The sequence below is a fragment of the Equus quagga genome, chromosome 12, assembly GCF_021613505.1.
Source record: "Equus quagga isolate Etosha38 chromosome 12, UCLA_HA_Equagga_1.0, whole genome shotgun sequence".
NCBI lineage: Eukaryota > Metazoa > Chordata > Mammalia > Perissodactyla > Equidae > Equus > Equus quagga.
Genome location: NC_060278.1, coordinates 62,641,127 through 62,663,322, shown reverse-complemented (window position 1 = coordinate 62,663,322; position 22,196 = coordinate 62,641,127). Strand labels below are relative to the sequence as shown.

General features: G+C 44.8%; 1 protein-coding gene across 6 annotated transcripts in view; it reads right to left on the bottom strand.

Moving 5' to 3' along the window:
• ENTPD6 (ectonucleoside triphosphate diphosphohydrolase 6) overlaps positions 1 to 22,196 on the bottom strand; it is a 32,679-nt gene that overhangs the window by 8,940 nt on the left and 1,543 nt on the right. For 3 of the 6 annotated variants that reach the window (XM_046679533.1, XM_046679537.1, XM_046679534.1), the window contains exons 2-9: positions 8,600 to 8,996; positions 6,893 to 6,969; positions 4,954 to 5,097; positions 3,747 to 3,822; positions 3,001 to 3,036; positions 2,021 to 2,109; positions 1,210 to 1,289; positions 470 to 534 (exon numbers count right to left, since the gene is read on the bottom strand). In XM_046679533.1, coding sequence (XP_046535489.1) covers positions 470 to 534; positions 1,210 to 1,289; positions 2,021 to 2,109; positions 3,001 to 3,036; positions 3,747 to 3,822; positions 4,954 to 5,097; positions 6,893 to 6,969; positions 8,600 to 8,891 — 859 coding nt within the window. In that variant the 5' untranslated portion in view covers positions 8,892 to 8,996. The remainder of the gene's footprint in view (positions 1 to 469; positions 535 to 1,209; positions 1,290 to 2,020; positions 2,110 to 3,000; positions 3,037 to 3,746; positions 3,823 to 4,953; positions 5,098 to 6,892; positions 6,970 to 8,599; positions 8,997 to 22,196) is intronic. The other 3 variants (XM_046679535.1, XM_046679538.1, XM_046679539.1) reach the window with 3 other exon arrangements.

The following is a 22,196-nucleotide window of genomic DNA, read 5'->3' as shown; positions in this document are numbered from 1 at the left end:
CAGCATCATTGTGAATAAGAGAAAAACTCCCCCAGACCCGTGGCACCTGCCCCAGAGTTGCCTCCTCACAGCTCCTTCGTGGGCTGTCCTGAAGAACAAGGCCATCTCTTCAAATCCTTAAAAACAAGTCGACTCCAAGTGCAGGTGACGACTGCACAGGTACTTGGGTTTCTAAACCCCCTTGGTCAGCGCTGCAGGAGGGACTTCACCAGCATTTCTTCCCTCTGACAATACCTTAGAATGTACACAGGAACACGCTCACGCTCCGTCATCGTCAGGTGCCCCCCGACAATGTCTAGGGCCCGTCCACACTCAGCCCTCCTGGGCCTCGAGTCCTGCTGGCGCATCAGGCAGGCCAGGGGCCAGCGGCTGCGCTGACGGTGGGGGGCAGGGAGGAGCAAAAGCCCCTCCCCCAAAGGACTCCTCAGGCCTGCAGAGCAAGGAGGGCCCGGGACCCACATCCACTCACCAGGCGTCCCCTCCACGCCGCCCAGAATCGCCAGCCGTGCAGACATCAATCCGAGCCCCAGGTAGCTGTGGAGAGAAGGCCGGGTGAGGGGCTGGCTGCCATGGGAAGCCCTGGGCGCTGTCCTCCTCTCCACGTCCAGTACATCGCCTGGTCTGGGTCCAAAATGAGTGGGAAACGAGGACACTTGTGGAAAGGCAGTTAGCGGCTCTCCTGCTTCTTCGAGAGGCTTCTTTGTGGAGCTCAGGGCGTTCAGCTAGTCAGTTCAACAAATGAAGCCCCGTGACTCGACAGGAGCTTGTCTAGGAGCTGTGGACGCTGGTGAATGCGGCAGGCTTGACCTCGATATTTATGGTGCACGTGTGCTTTACAGAGAGTCCAACGAAGGTGCCACATGGCAAACAGATACCCCCAAAATTCCTGCACCACAGCTCTTCCCCAATTTTCTAAAGCCTCCTCCAAAGCAGAACAGAATAAGCACCAAAGAAATGTAATTTTACTGCAGGTGAACCAAAAAACAAAGGCAGGAGGAGGAAGGAGGGAGGAGGAGGAAAGAGGGAAGAGGAGGAGGAGAAAGGAGGGAAGAGGAGGAGGAGGAGGGGCTCCAGGTGGGCCCACAGCAGAGGTTTCTGTGGACTCTGGTCACCCCACTAGGCAGGCATCAGAGGCAAGGGGTGCGTGCACTGCTTGCTGAGCTGTGTGTGAGGAGAGTCACCTCCCTACCCTCACTCCCGGACACCAACCTGTAGGAATAGAGCTTGTAGGTCCTGTTAAACATCTGGAGCGAGGTCAGGTGGCCAGGGGGGGAGGTATGAAGGGTGCCCTGCGGAAGAACATGAGGGTTACCATCTTTCCTATTTGTCCCCCCACTCCCTCAATTCATTTGAAAGAAAATGGATATGCACAGATGTATTCAATTAAATTAGCTTTCCATTGAGGCATGTATTGTGAAAGAGCTTGGAGCAAGCAATGAAAAATAAAATGTCCAAATGAATAACCACTTTTTTCCTCCTTATGACTAATATTTACCCATTCTGACAAATACGGCCCAACCCAGACAATTATGAGTAAACTTAAGTGCTCTTCCATTTAAAACTAAAAATAGTAAAAAAAAGTGGTGGGTGAGGAAGGTACTGTTTTAAAGCAGTGATGGCCCTAAGTGGAAGCATTTCTGACAGCTTTAGAAACTGCATCCGGCAAAGGGGCAGCTTGCCCTCCGCTGTGAGTCAGACTAACCAGGCCCTTCCTGGAAGCCCTCAGGGAGGGCGGCCCCCTTCACATTCTCTGCTCCAAAGGGTTCCAGGCATCATCTAATTTATCACCCCACTGAACACAATTTTTTTTCCAGGCAGAGTTAAAATCACACTAAGAAGCATTACCTGTGACTGAACCTGGCCCTCAGGAGAACTACTGAGCACAAAGCCCGAGGCACCAGGTCTATGGGCCTCCCCCTCCCCGGAAAGCTGGGGCTCACCGCCCCCCAACCCCAGCACATCCCCTACGGAGCAGGCGGCCTTGGAGGGTGGGGGCGGTGGGTCAGCAGGGGCTGGTTACCTCGACTCTGGGAAGGAAGGTGATCTGAGTGGACCCTCCGCCCAGATCCAGCATGCCCACACTGCTCCTTCCCGGGGTCTCCAAACTGCCTGGAGCACAGTGAGTAAAGCGAACACAGCACTGTCGCGTTAGTAAACAGATGAGAGCAGCAGAAAAAGCAGAGGTTAGATGCCAGTGGAAAGAAAAACAAGATGGGGAAGGAGCTGTAGCTATTTAAAACTCTCCACGTAAGGATGCACTATTTGTCTAAGGGACACGCACGGTGGCTCCACCAGCTGTGGCTTTGATGTGAAGAGTGACAGGACCACACTGACCTTCAGCAGAGATGCGGGGCCTGCCATCTCTACCACTCCCCTCTCAGAGATGCTGACTTCTTTGAAACTCCTTCGGGCCCTGAGGCTGGCCTCCCCCCACCTCGCCCAGGAGAGCCCATGTGGCCCTCCAGCCCCAAGGGGCTAATGCTGCCAGGAAGCTTCTTTCTTCTTCATACACATGTCAGACACATTGATCCTTTCCATAATTACAAGGGACAAAAATCCACATGCACTGAGACAACCTAAGAAAAAATGCTCCTTGCCACCTCTTTCCCAGAGCCGCTGCTTCTGTTCCCTGTGCAGCAGAGGAATTCAGTTACAGGCAATCAACATTCACATCATCACACTTAACATGTGAAGACACAGCTAGTTTTACTCAGGACTTCTCTCAGAAATGAAAGGACAGGATCCCTGGTAGATGCCGCATAGGAGGGGCAGGAGCCCTGTTGGCAAAAAGTCCCAGGGCTGCAGAGAGGCAGCCGCTCTGAGCATTCACACCCGCAGGCGCGATGCTCGCCCCGCGACCCGGGTGTACTCCCCTACCCATCCCAGCACCCTACTGCGGGCCAGCAACACTGTGAAACCCCAAGGGGTTATTTTAAAGAGTAGACACAAGGCAGGAATGGCATCTGTGAACTGTTAGCCTTTACAATGAAGTCAACGTACCTGTCAGGAAGTTGATGGTAATCCAGGCTGAAACACCTACAAGAGAGGGTCACAAAGAGCATGTGAATCACTTGAGATGCTGTTAACAACACACAAGACTCAAACGACTACTTTCAGATTTCAAGAGCACCAAGGGAACACTACCTCACTAGTCTCAGCCTTCAGACCAGCTACAGAAAGGAGCCTTATTCAGAACGTCATCCAGCAGCTTCTGCAGACTGTTCTAGAAAATACCATACTAAACAACTAGAATACTCTGCCGAGTGTCATATCTCTCCTTCCTATTCCTTATCATCAACTTCTGTTTGGAAGTGGTAGGAAGAGAACTGAATGTTCCCTCCTTCTTCCCCGATACAAACCCTTCAGATTGTATTTAAAATCAGGGGCTGGTGAGGAACCTGATTAAGTGTCTCTCTCTTAGAATTAACAATGCAACAGCAACATTCTAAACATGGTAGCAACTGGGGATTCTCTCTAAATGTTCTTAAAACTGAAAAAACGTTTTCAGAAACTCCACCTGCGCCATGTTTGAAGCCAGTCAAGAGGAGAAACTGTCTCTAATACGGGCACTAAGAAGACCCTCGGAGACAGTTAAATTGTGAATTAGAATGGGCCCGTCACTTCAGGTCTTGCTCACCCCAGTGTCTGACCAGGAGAAAGCTCCCGCTCAGAACGCTGACAGAGCCCTGCACACAGCGGCCTCACCAGGCCAGCCTCATCGCACAGAGAGCTTCTGGCAACTCTACCTTCGTCTGTTCCGTTCATGATGGACACACAGTCATCCCCCACAAGGAAAGGCGACGCCTTAAACACCTCTTTCACCTAAATGTAAAGAGACACACGTCTTATCCTTTAGAATCCCACACTTGGTGCCCAATCACGCTGTGTCAGCAGCAGTAACAAACACCAGAGGGTGCCAGCTGGTGCTGCAAAGCGACGAAGCTCAGGTTTTGTTTTAAGCTTCCCTAATCCTCTGCAATCGGTTTCCTTGTGAATCTACTCCCGGGCTAGCTGAGGTGGGTGCTGCCCTAAGAGCCCTATCTTAAGTGACTCTGGACTTGATGAACCTGCTGGGCCCCAAAATGCTGCCCAGCTTTAAGGATGGAGATGAAGGGGAGGAAGCCCCAGGAGGTGGAGCTCAGACCTGGGACCTCAGTAGGCCTGGTGGGCACTGCTCCCTGGAGATGGCGGTGGAAGGAGAGACGGCAGTAAGCAGCTGCTTTGGGTGGACTTCCTTCTCCATGTTTTAGCAAGTATGATACAGAGAAATTTCAGTGCCTCCGACACCCTGCTCACATGTGCCCATAATCCGACCTGAGTCAAGGTAGTTTTTATAAGGGACCTTACAGATGCGCAGCAACCCATCATTTAGCAGCTAAATAGCTGAGACGCATTGTAGAGGATGAGGAGGACTGTTTTGCTTAAAACAGTTTCCCTAACGTGCCTGATGAGAAGAACCCTCCAAGCACCTGCTGAAGACAGGTTCCTGGGCCCCCGGGGGTGATACAGGGCCCGGGACACCTGGCAATGTGGGAGCTGGACCTGGGCAGCGGAAGGCTAAAGGGCCTTCTCAATAGTTATATCTGAGCATCACACCAAGAGAGGACTAGCGGTTCCCAAGAGCACAAGCTGGCCTCAGCCAAAATGCCAGGGATCCAGCTCCCACAGCCCTGGAAACACAGTGAGCCCTGGTGGAAGAGAGCCCTTCCAAGGCACAATGGATTTTTAAAATACACTTTTTATGGTAAAACACAGATTCACTCTATAAGCAGGAATAGCTTTAAATGAAGAAAACATCATTCAGTCACAATCCCTCCCCTAAAGGTGATGCTGTTAACACTTCGATGCGTCTCCCTCTTCAGGAAGCTTCTATGTAGCCTGATTGCTCCAAAACCGGCTGAATATTTAGTGTTTTCATAAGGCACCCTCCAAGGGGGAAATGGGTAAAATCACCTTTTCCAATAACTTCTGAGCCTTTTCTCCTGGTAACAGGCGTAAACCAGCTGTGGCCTTGAGGACCAATGGTGTGGCCTTCCAGAAGTCAAAAGGAATGTCTTGTTTAGCAACATCCAGCAATTCCTGAATCCCCGGAGTGCTCTGTGTGGTACAAGTAAAGCAGGGTCTGTCAGAGCTCAGCATACAGGAGCAAGGATGCTCCCCTGACCCTTTCGGTTTCATTAATTTATAAATCTATTTTTTTTCTAATTTTCCAAATCAGCAGAAAACAGTGACTTAAGTGGTGCTGGTGGGGGTGTGGGGCCCAGGGACCAGGTAAACATGGAGACTTGCCCTCGGCAGCAGAGCATGGTGGGGTGAGGACACACGAGAGGGGCTCCTGCTGTGCTACCACGCTTGCAACCAAAACCCCAGCTGGCCCCGTCACCAGCCTCACTGGGTGACCTCAGACAAGTCGCGACTTCCCTGGAGATCATGAATGAATTCTGGGGTCCCTCATAGTGCTAAAACCCCAGGAATAACTACATCGAGGAATCACTGAGGTCCAAAATTCGGATAAGGGCCTGTGTTAGTGGGGGTGGGGGGGAACCTTGGTAGAGGACCTCTGAGCCTCTTAGTAGGTACAATGCCAGAGGGGCAGTCTGTAATGTCTGTCCACAGGGAAAACACATTCCTCTCACTCAGAAATCCCACTCTAAGAATTCATTCGTGAGACACCCTTGCATGAGGGGGTCACCAACTGCATATAAAGCGACAAACCTCAGCTTTTCTTATACTGTTAAGATCAAAAGATTGGACATTATCTAAATGTCCTTCAGGAGGGAACTGGGTCTGTAAATTCAATGTGCATGCATACACTACAATACCATTCAGCCAGAAAAATCAAGCAAGTTCTTCATACCCTGACAGTAAATGATCTGCAAAAGCAAAGCGGAGAACAAATTAATGCCATCCTACTGTGTCTGTAAAATAAAGAGGGGAGAGGAACACAGATCCACTTGCTCATGGACACCGAAACCTGCTCTTGAAGGACACGTATGAAACCGGGGGAGACTAGAGGTGGAGGGCAGTTTTTGCTGTCTGCCCTGGGAAGCAGGGAAATTTGTCCTACTTGAATTTGTGCTGCCTACTCAAACAAATTAAGATTTAAAAAGCTCGATGAGTTTGCTGTAAAGACATCTAATTTAATTAGGTCTAACTTTATGGTCACTCTAGAATCACTAATTTTGATTTTTTTCAATTTGTTTACTAAGCTACAGGAAAGCCAGGCTAGGACTTCACTGTCTGAGATCAGGACACACCTGTGGGCAAGAATCCCGTATTAGCTTTTGATTCAAGACATGCCTGAACTAAAAGGAACTTACAGCTGTATTTGTGACAGTTTCATGAGTGCCTTAGTGGAAATACAGGTGTCCATATTCATGCAGTGGTAAGCTTTAAGGACTTTAGAAGCAGAAATGCTACAAACTTACCAAAACAATTATTTGACAGTTTAATTAAATTTCTTTTACACTTATTTGTTTTTTTTGGATTTTGCATAATACACTTTTAACTTTAATATTTTGTTTTAGTCAATTTTTGTCATCTTCAGTCAGAGGAACTAAAACAAAAAAAAGTATTAAACTTTCAAATAATGCTTTTTGTAAGTTTGCAGCATTTGTGCTTTTGAAACACACCAAGACTGATGGGTGGCACACGTGCTGCTTGGCAGAGGGTGGTCAGGGTGTGTGGGGGGTGGGGGGGGGGGGCGGGGGGCAGTGGTCCTCCTGTGGCTTCTCCCTCTACCAGCTTCCTCATCGGGCCACCCTGCACAGTACGACAGGCCGCAGGTCAGCACCATCAGAGTCCACTCCATCCGAGAGAAGGGAGCTGCTTTAACGAGCTGCACAGTTAGAAGGCAAATCTGATGCACTAACAGACATGAGAAAGTCGTCACCTTTTCAACATCATCAGCATAAGCAGAAAGACCCGGCTTCAGTGCTTTGAAGGTTTCATGGGTCAAGGTGGGAGTTCCTAAGGGAAAAAACATGTTTTAAAAAGGGTAAAAAGGGTACAGTTATGAATATATACACGAATATACGAATCTATACAACTAGGACTGGCCGCACTTTTCAAAGGCAGACATCTGAAAACAGACCAATCCCAGAGGGACAGGACCCCTTCACTGCTTCTCATCTAAATCCTGCCTCTTTCGCGCAGTTAAACGAGATGAATATTATACTTAACGATTGGCCAGAACTTTACTTTTTAAAAAAGATCAACTTTATAGAGGTGTAATTTACGTACAAAAAACTATCCCTTTAAAGTGTTAAATTTTCACATAGTTAATTCTTGCTGATTCAACCAACAGAGGATCAGGGCAGATGATTCCAAACTGCAAACAGGAAAGTCATTTCCTTGATTCTAGGATGGATGCATATCAGTTTTAAATAATATTTTTCTGTTTCTTTTTTAAAAATTTAATTTTTAAATAATTAGGAGCCTGAGCTCATGTACATACAGCAAGGGAGAGAGTTCAGAGGCACATGGTGCCAAGGGATGCTGGTCTGAACTCAGACACGAAGACGCGTGAAGAGAAATCGCGATAAAACTTTTTGCAAGGACTTCTCTCCAAAGATAAAACACTGGAATATGGCTATTAAAGCATCACACGTGGACATGTGTTGTCTTAAACTTAGCTTCAAAACCATTTTGGAGGCAGGTAGGTCCAGCATAAAAATATTTAACTACTTTAATAAGTTTAAAAGTAAAGCAGATGAAAATAAAACATGCCATGACAGCTTCGGAGAGAGCTACTAAAAGTGTCTGGTGCCACCAGCTCAGTTAAATGCCCAGAATGGTGTCAACTCAAAAGGTATCAAGGGTCAGCAAAGAACCAGAGAAGAGGGAACACCAGCCATAGCAGTGGGCCTGCTGAACAGCTGGCAGAAACCACTTGTTGGTTGGAGGCTGGAGAGGCGATTCTCAGAGTCGATGGGCACAAAAGAGAGGCTGGGGAAGAGGTCAAAGGGAGTAGGAACAGGGTGAGAGCTGAGCAGGGATGGGGGTGTCCCCACAGGAGAAGCCAGCAGGTGAAGATGCCCAAACTCTCACCCTGGGAAGCAAAGCTGACGGGTTCTGGCTCTAGCTCCCTGCTCACTGTTGAGGCCACTCTCGTCTGTCACTCCCCTCGCTGCCTGGCCCCACTGTGCAGCTCCGCGTCAGCCTGGGCTCCGGGTTGTTGCTAATTTATCGGCCTTTCCTGGACTCCTGGCTCCCACTGGCTTGAATGTGGGGTTACTTCCTGCCTTAAACTAAGCCAACTTGACTTCTGGCCTAAGTTATGGTCCCAGCCACCTGACCTGAAAGAGAACGCTGGGAGGGGACAGGCCACCAAACACCCTCTGGGATCTTAGCTGCCCTTAGGTGGTCACCAGCAACTACTGCGAGTAAGGACAACCTGGGACCCCTGGGAAATTTGGATTCCTGGGCCCCAACCCACACCCTGTGCCAGTATCTCTGAGAAACTGCAATATTTGACAAGCTCCCAGGTAAGTCCAGCCCACACCCTGAGAAACCATCGTCTTCAGGGGGAGGAGGTCCCAAGAGCTCTGCTGTGAGATGGAAAGAGATGGCACGGCCAGGGCTTTCGGCCCTGGGATACCTCTGGGCTGCCTGGTGAACTGGAAGACGTGCACTCGGGTGCCAGTGCTTCCTGCGTCAAACATGATGCCGTAGAAGACCTCGTGACCACGTGCAGCCGTTCCCAGGGCAGTGCGGGCCTGCTGGCCCCTCCGGGCCCCCGTGGCCACCTCGGTGATGCTGAAGAAGGCCTGAGTGGCGGAGGCCCAGTGCCACTTGATGTAGGCAACATAGATGAACAGGCTCACAAGCAGTCCCAGGGGGTACGCCACCTTCGTCATCTTCAGGTTGCCATTACTTGGTATTTTTCTCATTTCTTTGTGTGCTGAGGACTGTGCCACGGCTGCTGGCGGAAACAGAGGAGAGGCAGGAAAACACAGTAGGCTTCGAGGTTCCCGGGCAAGTGAGAAATCCCTGCTCTGAGGGACAAAAGGCTCAATTAGAAACCAGTCTGCATTCTTTCCTCTGGAATCAGAAGCTTCATCTGATCCTCAAAATGACTCTGGAAGGTGTGACCCCATTTTACAGAGGAGGAACCGAGGTTTATCAAGACCAGGTAACCTGTCCAAGGTTGCCCGTCCTGCAGCTGCCAACTGGGCACAGCCCCCAGCCTGAGCTGGCTCCCCTCTAAGAGCTGTTCCAGACAAACTGCTCTGGACTCGCTGCTATTGTAAAAGCCACGTGTAAGTATGTCCCCACCCCTTTCAAGCTATCAGAAACATGTATCCAACCCATTCTTTCAATTCTCACTTTTCTTCCCATATAGGTAATTTACTTTTCAAAAGGTTTAAAATCCTCCTCCTTGGGAACTACAGAAGGCCCCAGACAAATCTGAGAAATGCGGCTCACTTTCTGGGAAGTTCCACAGCAGGTACCTCTTTTCATTCATACAGCACATTCCTGTCAAGGAGGAAATTACGCCCGGGTGCTCTCAATGTCTATAAAAATGCTACCCAGGTAGCAAACTAAATTAATTCAGCACCATTATTTTTGGTTCAATTGTTCAAGCTTTATTAGCAGCTTCTAGTGCAAGGCACCGTGTGGGAAGCTGAGGCTTCAGAGAGCAGAGCCAAAGTGCCTGGTTTTCAGGGCCGCACCCACCCTCAGGAAAGGTCCACCCTTCCCTCTCTCAGTCGCAGCAAGTGGAGTGGACACCCCTGGGGGAAGGAGACAGGGAGTGCTGCACTGAAAGCAGGACGTGGGTGCCGGCTCCGCCCGCAGCAGTGTGTGACCCCGGGCAAGCCACCCTTCACAGGAGGCTGTTCTTCCTCATCCGGAAGGCAGGGCTGCTCACAGGAAAGCTGCCTCACGCTGCTGTCTGCTGTGCGATGTGTTGAGAATGGACACATACTGAATGCTGGCTTTACAGAAGGGCAGCAAGAGGTAATGTCCCCTGACCAGGAATGGTGATGGACAGGTGTGCTGGAGGAGAGCAACTGCACTGTCTGGGAAAGCGAAAAGTGGGGGCCAGGGCTAGAAATGCAGGGGGCAAGGCTGTGGTGGCCTCCGTGCCAACCATGAGGCTGTCTGGGTGGATGGGAAATGGGATCAAAGTGGCCCTTGGTGGGGGAGCACAGAGTTGAGGTCATCTGTGGTCCCTCCTTTCTGGTCTTGCCCTGCAGCCATACCTGGATGCCTTTAGGCCCCCATAGCTCATGTCAGACCAGCACTGTTTAAACCCATGGCTTCCTCTGTGCCTCTGCCTAGGGGAGAGGACTCCCCAGTGCCCCGCCACCCAAGCTTGGGCAGGGGGCAGGAGAAATCACCCCTCTCTGAGCATCCAGCACATGCAGGGCTGTGGGAAAGGCTTTTTTTTTTTTTCTTTTGAGGAAGATCAGCCCTGAGCTAACTGCTGCCAATCTTCCTCTTTTTTTTGGCTGAGGAAGGCTGTCCCTGAGCTAACATCCATGCCCATCTTCCTCTACTTTATACGTGGGACACCTGCCATGGCTTTTTGCCAAGCGGTGCCATGTCTGCACCCCGGATCCGAACCGGTGAACCCCGGGCTGCAGAGAAGAGGAACGTGCGGACTTAACCACTGCGCCACCGGGCTGGCCCTGGAAAGGCTCTCTTGACAGGAGCCAAGGAGCAAGTTCCCCTCCCCAGGCGCTGCTCCTGCCTGACTTTGGGCCTTTCTTGGGTCTTACTGCACTTGGGAGCTTCCCACTGCTCTCAGAATCACCTTGTACCCCTGCCAGGGCCCGGGCCCTATCAGCCTCTGCAGCTTCATCTCACACCTCTCTTGCCCTTGCTCACAGCGCTCCAAGAATCCAGCGCCTCCCTCAGTCCCTAGAACACAGCTCTTCCCTGCCTCAGGCCCTTTGCGCAGTTACCATTCCCTAGAATGCTCATCCACCAACCTGGCGTCCTTGTCCTTGTCCCTAAGCCTCAGCTGAAATGTTATTGTCCCCACCTTCTCCACTACCCACAACTTAAACAGCCCCACCACTGTCACGCTGTCTCTGAGCTCCTTGCCTCCTTCTGACGTAGCACCACCATAATCTATAATGATGACGGTGTTTGTGGGATTAGTTCCTGAAAATCACTGTCCCTGTAGGACATGAGCCCCGAGGGCAGGGACTTCGCCTATCTTGTGCCACTGCAGCCCAGCTGGAACACAGGCTCTTATCCCGAAGGGCGGAGGGCACTCCTCCACCCCATCCGCCTTCCATACGGTCACCACACACACAAAATGTCCCTATTTAAAATCCTTTAACGGGGAGAGGACATCAGCAAGACGGTGGAATAGGGAACTCTAGGCCCTTGTTTTCCCATGGAAATATTGAAAAAAAAAAAGGAACTGGCTAGAATATTTCATGGGAGTTCTGAAAAACAAAGGTTTACAGCCACCAAGCAAATGCCCATTCAAGTAAAAGTCACATCCAGGATAGTAGGACGTTTTGTGGGTTCACTCACCCCTGCCCAACTCCCTCCTGCGAGAAACAGTCTGAAAGCAGCAGCAGCCCAGCTCCTAGTCCCTTCCCTCAGACAGGAGGGAGCAGAGCGGACCTTCTGGCAACATCCTGACCAGCCCCGGGGCTGCCTGAGGCACAGGTCCCCGTCTTGCCTGACTCAGAGCTCAGAGCTCAGGTGGGGATGAAGCTGTGGAAAGCAAGAGTGAAAACCAGGGGGACTGCAGACCCACACACACCTGGGGCGAGAGGCTGGGGGCGGGGGAGATACAACAGAACATCTAAGGACCAAGGAGGAGTTTGGGTGAGACTCCTTGGGAAATTAACACATTTAAAAGCAGATGTGTAAATGGGAAGATTGAAAACAGCACATACACAGGCCCAGGAAAGACACATGCTCAGAAAAACCCTGAGCAAACCTTAAGCCTTCACCCTGGGCTGACCCCAAGGCTCAGACACATCCTGCTAATTAGTGCAGGTCTTACATGGCACAGAGCCAGCATGCAAAGACTGGGAGAGGTGGCTCTTTAAAAAAAAAAATCATAAGGCATACAAAGAAATAGGAAAACATGGTCTATTCGATGGAAGAAAAAGTGGTAGAAACTGTCTGTGAAGAAATAAAGGCAAAGGATGTATCAGATAAAGACTTTTAAACAACTGCCTGAAATATGCTGAAAGAGCTGAAGGAAAACACAAAGAACTAAAAGAAATCAGGAATGCGATATACAAAATGAACATATCAACAAAGAGACAGAAATTATAAAAAGGAACCACGCAGAAATTGTGGAGATGAAAAATACAATAACTGAATTGAAAAATTCACTAGAGGGGTTCAATTGCAGGTTTCCTTTTTATTGAGCTCACCATATTTTATATATATATATAACATTATATAAGTTCCATGTGCACAACATTGTAATTCGACTTCTGTATATACTATAGTGCACTCACCGCCAAAAACAAGTTTCTATCTGTCACCTTAAAATTGACCACCTTTATGCATTTCCATTTTGCCTTCTCCTCACCCCCCTTCCCCTCTGGTAACCACCAATCTCTTCTCAATATCTATGTGTTTATTGTTGTTTTGTTTTGTTTGTATGTTTTTTATTTTTTGTTAATCTTCCAAATATGACTGAAATCATAGGTGGTTGCCTTTCTTTTCCTGACTTATTTCACTTAGCATAATACCCTCAAAGTCTATCCATGTTGTTGAGAATGGGACAATTTTGTCTTTCTATGGCTGAGTAGTATTCCATTCTATATATATATACCACATCATCTTTATCCATTCATCAGTCGATGGGCACTCGGGTTGCTTCCATGTCTTGGCTATTGTGAATAATGCTGCAGTGAACAGAGGGGTGCATAAGTCTCTTTGAATTGTTGATTTTATGTTCTTTGGATAAACACCCAGTAGTGGGATGGCTGGGTCATATGGTATTTCTATTTTTAATTTTTTGAGAAATCTCCATACCGTTTTCCATAGCAGCTGCACCAGTTTGCATTCCTGCCAGCAGCGTATGAAGGTCCCCTTTTCTCCACACCCTCTCCACAATTGTTATTTTTAGTCTGAGCGATTATAGCCATTCTATAGGTGTAAGGTGATATCTTAGTGTAGTTTTGATTTGCATTTCCCTGGTGATTAGTGATGTTGAGCATCTTTTCATGTGCCTATTGGCCATCTGTATATCTTCTTTGGAGAAGTGTCTGTTCACATCCTCTGTCCATTTTTTGATTGGGTTGTTTGGTTTTTTGTTGTTGACTTGTGTGAGTTATTTACATATTATGGAGATTAACCCCTTGTTGGATATATGATTTGCAAATATTTTCTCCCAAATGGAGGGTTGTCTTTTCGCTTTGTTCTTGGTTTCCTTTGCCTTGCAGAAGCTCTTTAGTCTGATGAAGTCCCACTTGTTTATTTTTTGTTTCCCTTGTCCGAGTAGACATGGTATTTGAACAGGTCCTTCTAACTGATGTCAAAGAGTGTACTGCCTATATTTCCTTCTAGAAGTTTTATGGTTTCAGGTCTTACCTTCAAGTCTTTGATCCATTTAGAATTTATTTTTGTGTATGGAGAAAGATTATTGATATGGAGGCTTAATGCTGTCATTTTATTTCTTGTTTTCCATTTGTTCTGCATTTCCCTTGTTTCTCTTCCAAGTATTTTGGACTTCCAATTCAGTTTTGTAGTTCTCTATAATGGTTTTCTCAGTTTTCTCTTTATTTATCATTTGTGTCTCTGTCCTGATTGTTTGTTGTTACCATGAAGTTTATATAAAAAGTCTCGTAGATGATATAGTCCATTTTCTGATAGCCTCTTATTTCCTTAATCTAAGCCAATTCCATACCTTTCCTCTTCCCCTTCTAAGTTGTTGTTGTCACAATTTATTCCATCTTGTATTGTGAGTTTGTGGTTAAATGATGAGATTATAGTTATTTTTTATGTTTTTCTTCCCTTTATCTTTAATGTTATAATTGTTTGCTAACCTGTTCTGATAGAGAGCTACAATTTTCTGATTTTGTCTATTTAGCTCCTTGGTCAAGACTTTGTAAATACTTTCTCCTTTTTTTTCCCGGTATGGGGGCTTTCTTGATCATTTCTTGTACAGGGGTCTTGTGGCAATGAACTCCCTCAGCTTTTTTTTAATCCAGGAAAATTTTTATTTCTCCATCATATCTGAAGGATAATTTTTCTGGATAGAGTATTCTTGGCTGAAAGTTTTTGTCTTTCAGAATTTTGAATATATCATTCCATTCTCTCCTGGCCTGTAAGGTTTCTGCTGAGAAATCCACTGAAAGCCTGATAGGGGTTCCTTTGTAAGTTCCTGCCTTACTGACCTTAATATATTTTGTCATTGACTTTTGCCAGTTTTACTACTATATGCCTTGGAGAAGGTCTTTTTACACTCATATAATTAGGAGTTTATTAGCTTCTTTTACTTGTAATTCCAGCCCCTTCCCCAGGTTTGGGAAGTTCTCAGCTATTATTTCTTTGAACAAGCTTTCTGCTTCATTCTCCCTCTCTTTTCCCTCTTGAAGACCTATAATCCTTATGTTGCATTTCCTAATTGAGTCCAATATTTCTTGGAGACTTTCTTCATTTCTTTTTAGTCTTAGTTGCCTCTCCTCTTCCATCAGAAGCATTTCTATATTTCTGTCCTCCAACCTGCTAATTCTGTCCTCCATAACATCAGTTCTGTTAGTCAAGGACTCCAGATTTTTATCTCATTCATTGTGTTTTTCATCTCCAATGTTTCTGATTGGTTTTTCTTTATAGTTTCAATCTCTTTTGTGGAAAATTTTCTCTGTTCATTAATTTTATTCCCGATTTCATTGAACTGTCCATCTGAATTTTCTTGTAACTCATCGAGTTTTTTTTATGGTAACTATTTTGAATTCTCTGTCATTTAGATTGTAGATTTCTGTGCCTTCAGGATTATTTCTGGGTTCTTGTCCTTTTCCTTCTGGGCTAGAGTATTAATACATTTCTTCATACTATTTGATGGGGTGGATTTGTGCCTTTGCATAGTGATGGTATCTGGTTGCAGATTCCACCTGCTGCTCAGGAGCTCTGTATTCTGAGCCTGCTGTGATCACTGGTATCTGTGCGTTTACTTTGGAATCTATGCTGACAGGGCCCATCTGCGACTACCCGCTCACAGCTGCTGCTTTTCTAAGTTATGTGTGGTTGCTCTGGCCGACCAGCCAAGCTGGAGTGCTGGGTGGATGGAGGAGGCTTTCCTTTGCATGTGTGATCCCAGGGCCCTTCTGGCTCTGCCCTCACTATCTGCCCTCCTGGGGTGCTGACTTGATGAAGACACCCCTGCAACAGCTCAGACTTCTCTTGTGTAGCTTCCCCACAGGCTGTGAGGAAACTTGGAGAGCAAGGTGTTCCTGTGGAGAACTGCCTCTTCCCCCTCTTTTGTCAGAGCCATGCAGTCCTGCACCCTAGATAGCTGCCGGGGAGGGAGAGGAGCTCTCCTCACGTCCTTCCACTTCCTCCTGGGGGTCCAGCACCTCCAACTGCAGACATACGGCTGCATGGGTCTCTCAGATGTCTTTTGTGTTCTATGACTGTCCCCTGTGGTTTATGAATGTCCTTGTCATTGTGTCTGAGGGAAGAGCTCATTCTGCCATGATGCTGATGTCACTCCCCACCAGCCATTTTTTAGTCGGGTTTCAACAGCAGATTTGACCAGGCAGAGGAACCAATGAACTTGAACACAGGACAATGAAATTATTGAGTCAGAGGAGCAAAAGAAAAAAGACTAAAGAAAAGTGAACAGAGCCTAAGGGACTTATGGGACACCATAAGTGTAACTTTACCATACAGTAAAGGTAAACACATGGAGAAATATAAAAAACAGTATTATTGTCCATTTTGTTCGCAACTCCTGTTTTTATTTTCTACAGTATTTAAAAGACAAATGCATAAAAAAATAATTACAAGCCTACATTGATGGGTACACAAAAATGTAATCTGTGACATCAAAACACGATGTGGGAAAAGTGGAGAGGTAAAGGAGTAAAGTGATTATATCAGCTTCAAGTTAAGTTGGCATCAAATTTTTAAAGCTATTATAACTTTAGCATGTTATATGTCTTCCCTGTGGTAACCACAAAGAAAACATCTATAAAATACAGTCATGAGTCACTTAACACTGGGGACATGTTCGGAGAAACACATCGTTAGGCAATCTTGTCACTGTGAGAACATCATAGAACATACTTATACAAACCTAGATGGTACAACCTACTACACACCTAGGTTATACGGTGCTAATCTTATGGGACCATGTCATATATGTGGTCCATCATTGCCTGAAATGTTGTTATGTGGCACATGACTGTATGCACAAAAGGAATGAAGGGAATCAAAACTGTCCCTAGAAAAAATCACTTAAAGAAAAAGGAAAGCAATTATGGAGGAAATGAGGGATTAAAAAAGCTATATGACATAATGAAAAGAACAAAATGGCAGAAGTAAGTTCTTCCTCATCAGTAATCACTTTAAATGTGAATGGATTAAACATCCCAGTCAAGAGACATAGAGTAGCTAAATGGATAAATAAACAAAAACTGTCACAGTAGACAAAGAAAGACATATAGTAATAAAAGGGCCAATTCACAAAAATATAATAATTCTAAGATATATACCAGAGCTCCTAAATATATGCAGCAAAAATTGACAGAATTGAAAGGAGAAACAGAGAGCTGTAAGATAATAGTAGGAGACTTCAATACCCCACTTTCAGTAAAGGTTAGAAAAATCAGATAGAAGATCAATAAGGAAATAGAGGATTTGAACAAAACTATAGAAAAAGTATAGACATATACAGAACACTCTACCCAACAAGGGCAGAAGACACATTTTTCTCAAATGTGCATGGACCATCCTCCTGGACAGATGATCTGTTAGGCTACAAAACACAGCTTAACAAATTGAAAAATGATGCAAGTCAAACAAAGTATCTTTTCCAATCACAATGGGATGAAACTAGAAATCAATAGCAGAAGAAAACTGGAAATTCCCAAACGTGTGAAAATTAAACAATATACTCTTAAACAACAACCGGGCCAAAGAAGAAATCAAAAGGGAAATCAGAAAATACCTTGTGACAAGTGAAAATGAAAACACAATATACCAAAACTTACGGGATGCAGCAAAAGCAGTGCCAGGAGGGAAATTTATAGCTGTAAATGCTAACGTTAAGTGAGAGAAAAGACCTCAAACCAAAAACCTAATTCTACACCTTAAGGAACCAGAAAAAGAATAAACTAAACATAAAGCTAGAGTGAAGGAAACAATAAAAATTAGAGCAGGATAAATAAAATAGGGAATGGAACAATAGAGAAAATCCACAAACCCAAGAGTTGGTTCTTTGTAAAGATGAACATAACTGACAAACCTTTAGCTAGCTTAACTAAGGCACAAAGAAGGAAAACTCAAATAATTAAATCAGAAATGAAAGAGGGAACATTTCTACTAATTTTATACAATAAAAATGATTATGAGAGTATTCTGAACAAATGTATGCCAATAAATTGGATAACCTGGATGAAATGGACAAATTCCTAGAAACACACAACCTACCAAAATGAACCATGAAGAAAGAGAAAATCTGAACAGCTGAGGAGACTGAATCAGCAATCAAAACCCTCCCAACAAGGAAAAGCTCGCAACCAGATGGCTTCACTACTGATTTTACCAAACATTTAAAGAGGAATTAACAACAACCCTTTTCATAATCTTCCCAGAAACTGAAGAGGAGGTACCACTTCTTAACTCATTCTACGAGGACAGCATTACCCTAATACCAAAGCAAGACCAAGACACTACAAGAAAAGAAAATAAAGACCAATATTCCTTATGAATATTGATGCAAAAATCCTCAACAAATAGCATCAAACTGAATCCAACAGCATATATAACGATTATAGACCATGACCAAGTGGGATTTATTCCTGGAATGCAAGGATGGTTCAACATATGAAAACCTATCATGGTAATATACCACATTATGAGAATAAAGTGGGGGGGGGAATCCACATTGTTTCAATTAATGCAGAAAAGATTTAATAAAATGTAACATCTTTTCATAATAAAAACCACCAAGAAACTAGGAGTAGAAGGAAACTACTTCAACATAATAAAGGCCATATATGAAAAACCCACAGCTAACATCATACTCGATGGTGAAAGACTGAAAACTTCCACTTGAAGACTAGGAACAAGAAAGGATGTCTGTTTTCACCACTTCTATTCAACACTGTGTTGGAAATTCTAGCCAGACCAATTAAGAAAGAAAAAAAATAATAAAAGGCATCCAAATTGGGAAGGAAAAAGTAAAATCATCTCTATTTGTAGATGACATGAACTTATATGTAGAAAACCCTAAAGGCGCCATGGAGGATCACTATTAGAACTAATAAACAAATTCAGCAAGGTTACAGGACACAAAATCAACATACAAAAGTCAGTTGTTTCTATACACTACAATGAACAATCTGAAAAGGAAATTAAGAAAACAATTCCACTTATAATAGCATTGAATAATTTCATTTACAATACCATCAAACAATGCTATTTACAATAGCATCAAAAAGAACAAAATACCTAGTAATAAAGTTAACAAGGCCATGAAAGTGTACCCTGAACACTACAAAATGGTGTTGAAAGAAATTAAATAAGAGTCAAATAAATAGAAAGAGATCCCATGTTCATGGACTGGAAGACTTAAAATTGTTAAGATGTCACTACTACCCAAAGTGATCCACAGACTCAATGCAATCCTTATCAAAATCCCAATGACTTATTTTTTCCCCCAGAAATAGAAAACACCATCCTAAAATTCATATGGAATCTCAAGGGACCCCAAGTCACTAAAACAATCTTGAAAAAGAACAAAGTTGGAGGCCTCATACTTTTTGATTTCAAAACATGTTACATATTATATTATTAAAAAAATATTACAAAGTAATTAAGATATTGTAGTAGTGGTATAAAGACAGACACATAGACCAATGGAACAGAATAGAGCACCCAGAAACAAACCCTCATGTATACAGTCACATGGTCTTCAACAAGGGTACCAAGACCAATCATTGGGGAAAAGACAGTCTCTTTATTAAATGGTATTGGGAAAATTGGATATCCACATACAAAAGAATGAAGTTGGATCCTTACCTTACACCATACACAGAAATTACTCAAAATGGATTAAAAAAAACTTAAGCATAAACACTAAAACTACCAAACTCCTAGAAAAAAAATAGGAGAAAAGCTTCATGACATTGATTTTGGCAATGATTCCTTGGATAAGACACCAAAAGCACAGGCAACAAAAGCAAAAATAGACAAATGGGACTTCATCAAAATTAAAAACCTATGTGTGTCAAAGGACACTAACAACAGAAAAAAAGGCAACCCACAGAGTGGGAGAAAATATTTGCAAATCACATATATGATAAGGGAACAATATCTGAAATATAGAGAGAACTCCTAAAACTCAACAATAAAAAAACAAACAACCTGATTCAAAAATGGGCAAAGGACCTGAATAGATATCTCTCCAAAGAAGATATACAAATAGCCAAAAGCCACCTGAAAAGATGCTCAACATCCTTAATCATTAGAGACATACAAAACCACAATAACATATCATCTCACACTCATCAGGATAGCCACTATAGGAAAAAAAACCCCCAGAAAATAACAAGTGTTGGAAAGGATCTGGAAAAATTGGAGCCCTTGTGTCATTGTAAAATGGTGCAACCACTAAGGAAAACAGTATGGAATGTTCCTCAATAAACTAAACATACAATCACTCTGTGATCCAGCAATCTTACTTCTGGGGACATATCCAAAAGAACTGAAACCAGGGTCCACAGCCATGTTCACCACAGCATTATTCACAATACAGTCATGTGCTGCATAACAATGTTTCAGTCAATGACAGACTGTGTATATGACAGTGTTCCCATAAGATTAGTACCATAGAGCATAGGTGTTGTAGTAGGCTACCCCATCTAGGTTTGTGTAAGTACACTCTACAGTGTTCCCAGAAAGATGAAATCACCTAAGGACATTTCTCAGAATGTAACCCCATAATTAAGCGACACATGACTGTAGCCAAGAGGTGGAAACAGCCCAAATGTCCACTCATAGATGAATGGATAAAGAAAATGTGGTGTATATACATATAAATATATATAGAGAACGATTATTCAGCCTTAAAAAGGAAGGAAACTCTGACATATGCTACAATATAGATGAACCTTGAAGACACTGTGCTAAGTAAAATAAGCCAGTCAAAAAAGGACAAATAGTCCACTTATATGAGGTACCTAGAGTAGTCAAATTCACAAAGATAGAAAGTAGATGAGTGGTTCCAGGGGCTGGGGAAGGCGGAGATGAATTACTGTTTAATGCGCACAGAGATTCAGTCTGGGAAGATGAAAAAGTTCTGGGGATGGGTAGTGGGGATGGGCACAACAATGTGAAGGTACCTAATGCCACTGGACTGTACCCTGAAAAATGGTTGAAATGGTAAATTTTATCTTATATACATTTTATCACAATAAAGAAAAAACCTTTAAGGGCTCTGAGGCCAGGTAAGTAACATAAATGAGTTCTGTGGGCACAGGACTAAAGGCAGTGGTTGAGGGAGAATGAATAAGGCAGGGTCTGCCTGTTGCATCAAATTCAAACTGTTTTAAAGTTACTAGTCATGCCTTACTCTTGCAACAAAGGTGAGAGATCATGCCTCATTGAGAGTCTTCCTGCCTTAAATATCCTTTTTTTAAAGCATCCCATTCCTTTGGTCCTTTCTCCACATCTCTGCAAAACTTACCCAGGATGCTTACTGCTGCTCTGAACCCTGGCAGCTGGTGGCTCCTCCTTTAGGCTCCTTGGTGCTCTACACATTTCCACTCCCTGAGTAAGTTGTATCTGGAGTGATTCATTTGTGCCTCTCTTTCCTCTGGTTAGATAGTGCCTTTCTGGAAGCAAGGACCAGGCCACTCATCGTGGATCTCCCACCCCTGACACGAGGCCAGAGCTCAGCAGCGGCTCAGCTAACGCCTGCTGGTGAAGGAGGCTAGCTGATGGCTCAGCACTCCACCAGTAGCCAGGGAAAGATGGAGGCATCGATGGGTGATGGCCACCAACAAAAGCAGGCCATTTGGGAAGGGGTTGTTTGGGCAGGAGATAGCGGTGACCAGGTTTTCTGCATGTCCAGTTTGAAATGACAGCAGGACATAGTCAGAAGTAGAACCGATCCTTGTGAGAGATGACAGGCTTGGGTTGGGGCCTAGGGAATGATACGCATTATGGGGATATTAGCTGAGGTCGTGAGTGAAGAAATCAACCACGGAGAGAAGACCCAGGAACAAGCAGAGGCTGGGACCAAACCTGAAGAATGCCCATCCACAGCAGCCAGCACTCATGCTACAACTGGCCCTCTCAATGCCTCCTTTCATTAGGTTATTGCAACCCAAAGTTTCCCACTGTTAAGAGATCATTAAACAAAAATGTTGTTATGAAGTTCTAAAACAGCTATTTCTAAGGATGAACAGTGAGGACACAAAAGCGATACTAACATCTTACAGCTCTGAAAGTACTTTATAGACCCTTTTACATAATCAAACTTTATCATGTCCTATGCTAGTCTAACAACCGAGACTTGATCGACATGATCAGATTACCAGGTGGTATATCAAAGTTTGAGACAAAGGTTGCTGTTTATTAAATTTGTCTACCCATTAAAAAAAATACCCATTTACATATGCTGTATCCTTTTAATAGAGGCCCACAAGGCTGGGGCATTTATACCACATGACATATGACAACTTATATGACAGCACCAAGGCCCCAGGAATGTTTACAAAGGGACTTGCCTGGCACAGACACGTCACCACCTCCTCCCGAGAGGAGGATTCTGGGTGTGGAGCAGTGGTGTCAGAGGCAGGCTCCAGCCTCAGCCCCTGGCTAGCTTTCTTGGAGCTGGGGATGGCAGGCTGGCTCTCAGAAATACAAGCTCTATCTGATTGGATTGGTGGCCGCCTAATCTGTTGGCCAGTTTCTTCAAGGTTTTCAGTTCGAGTACACAAAAGGGCCATTCATGCAAATGACTGCCACACACACTGAAAACCTACCCCAAATTAAAGCATTTTATCAAACCACTACTTATTCTCCTGGTAGGTTTA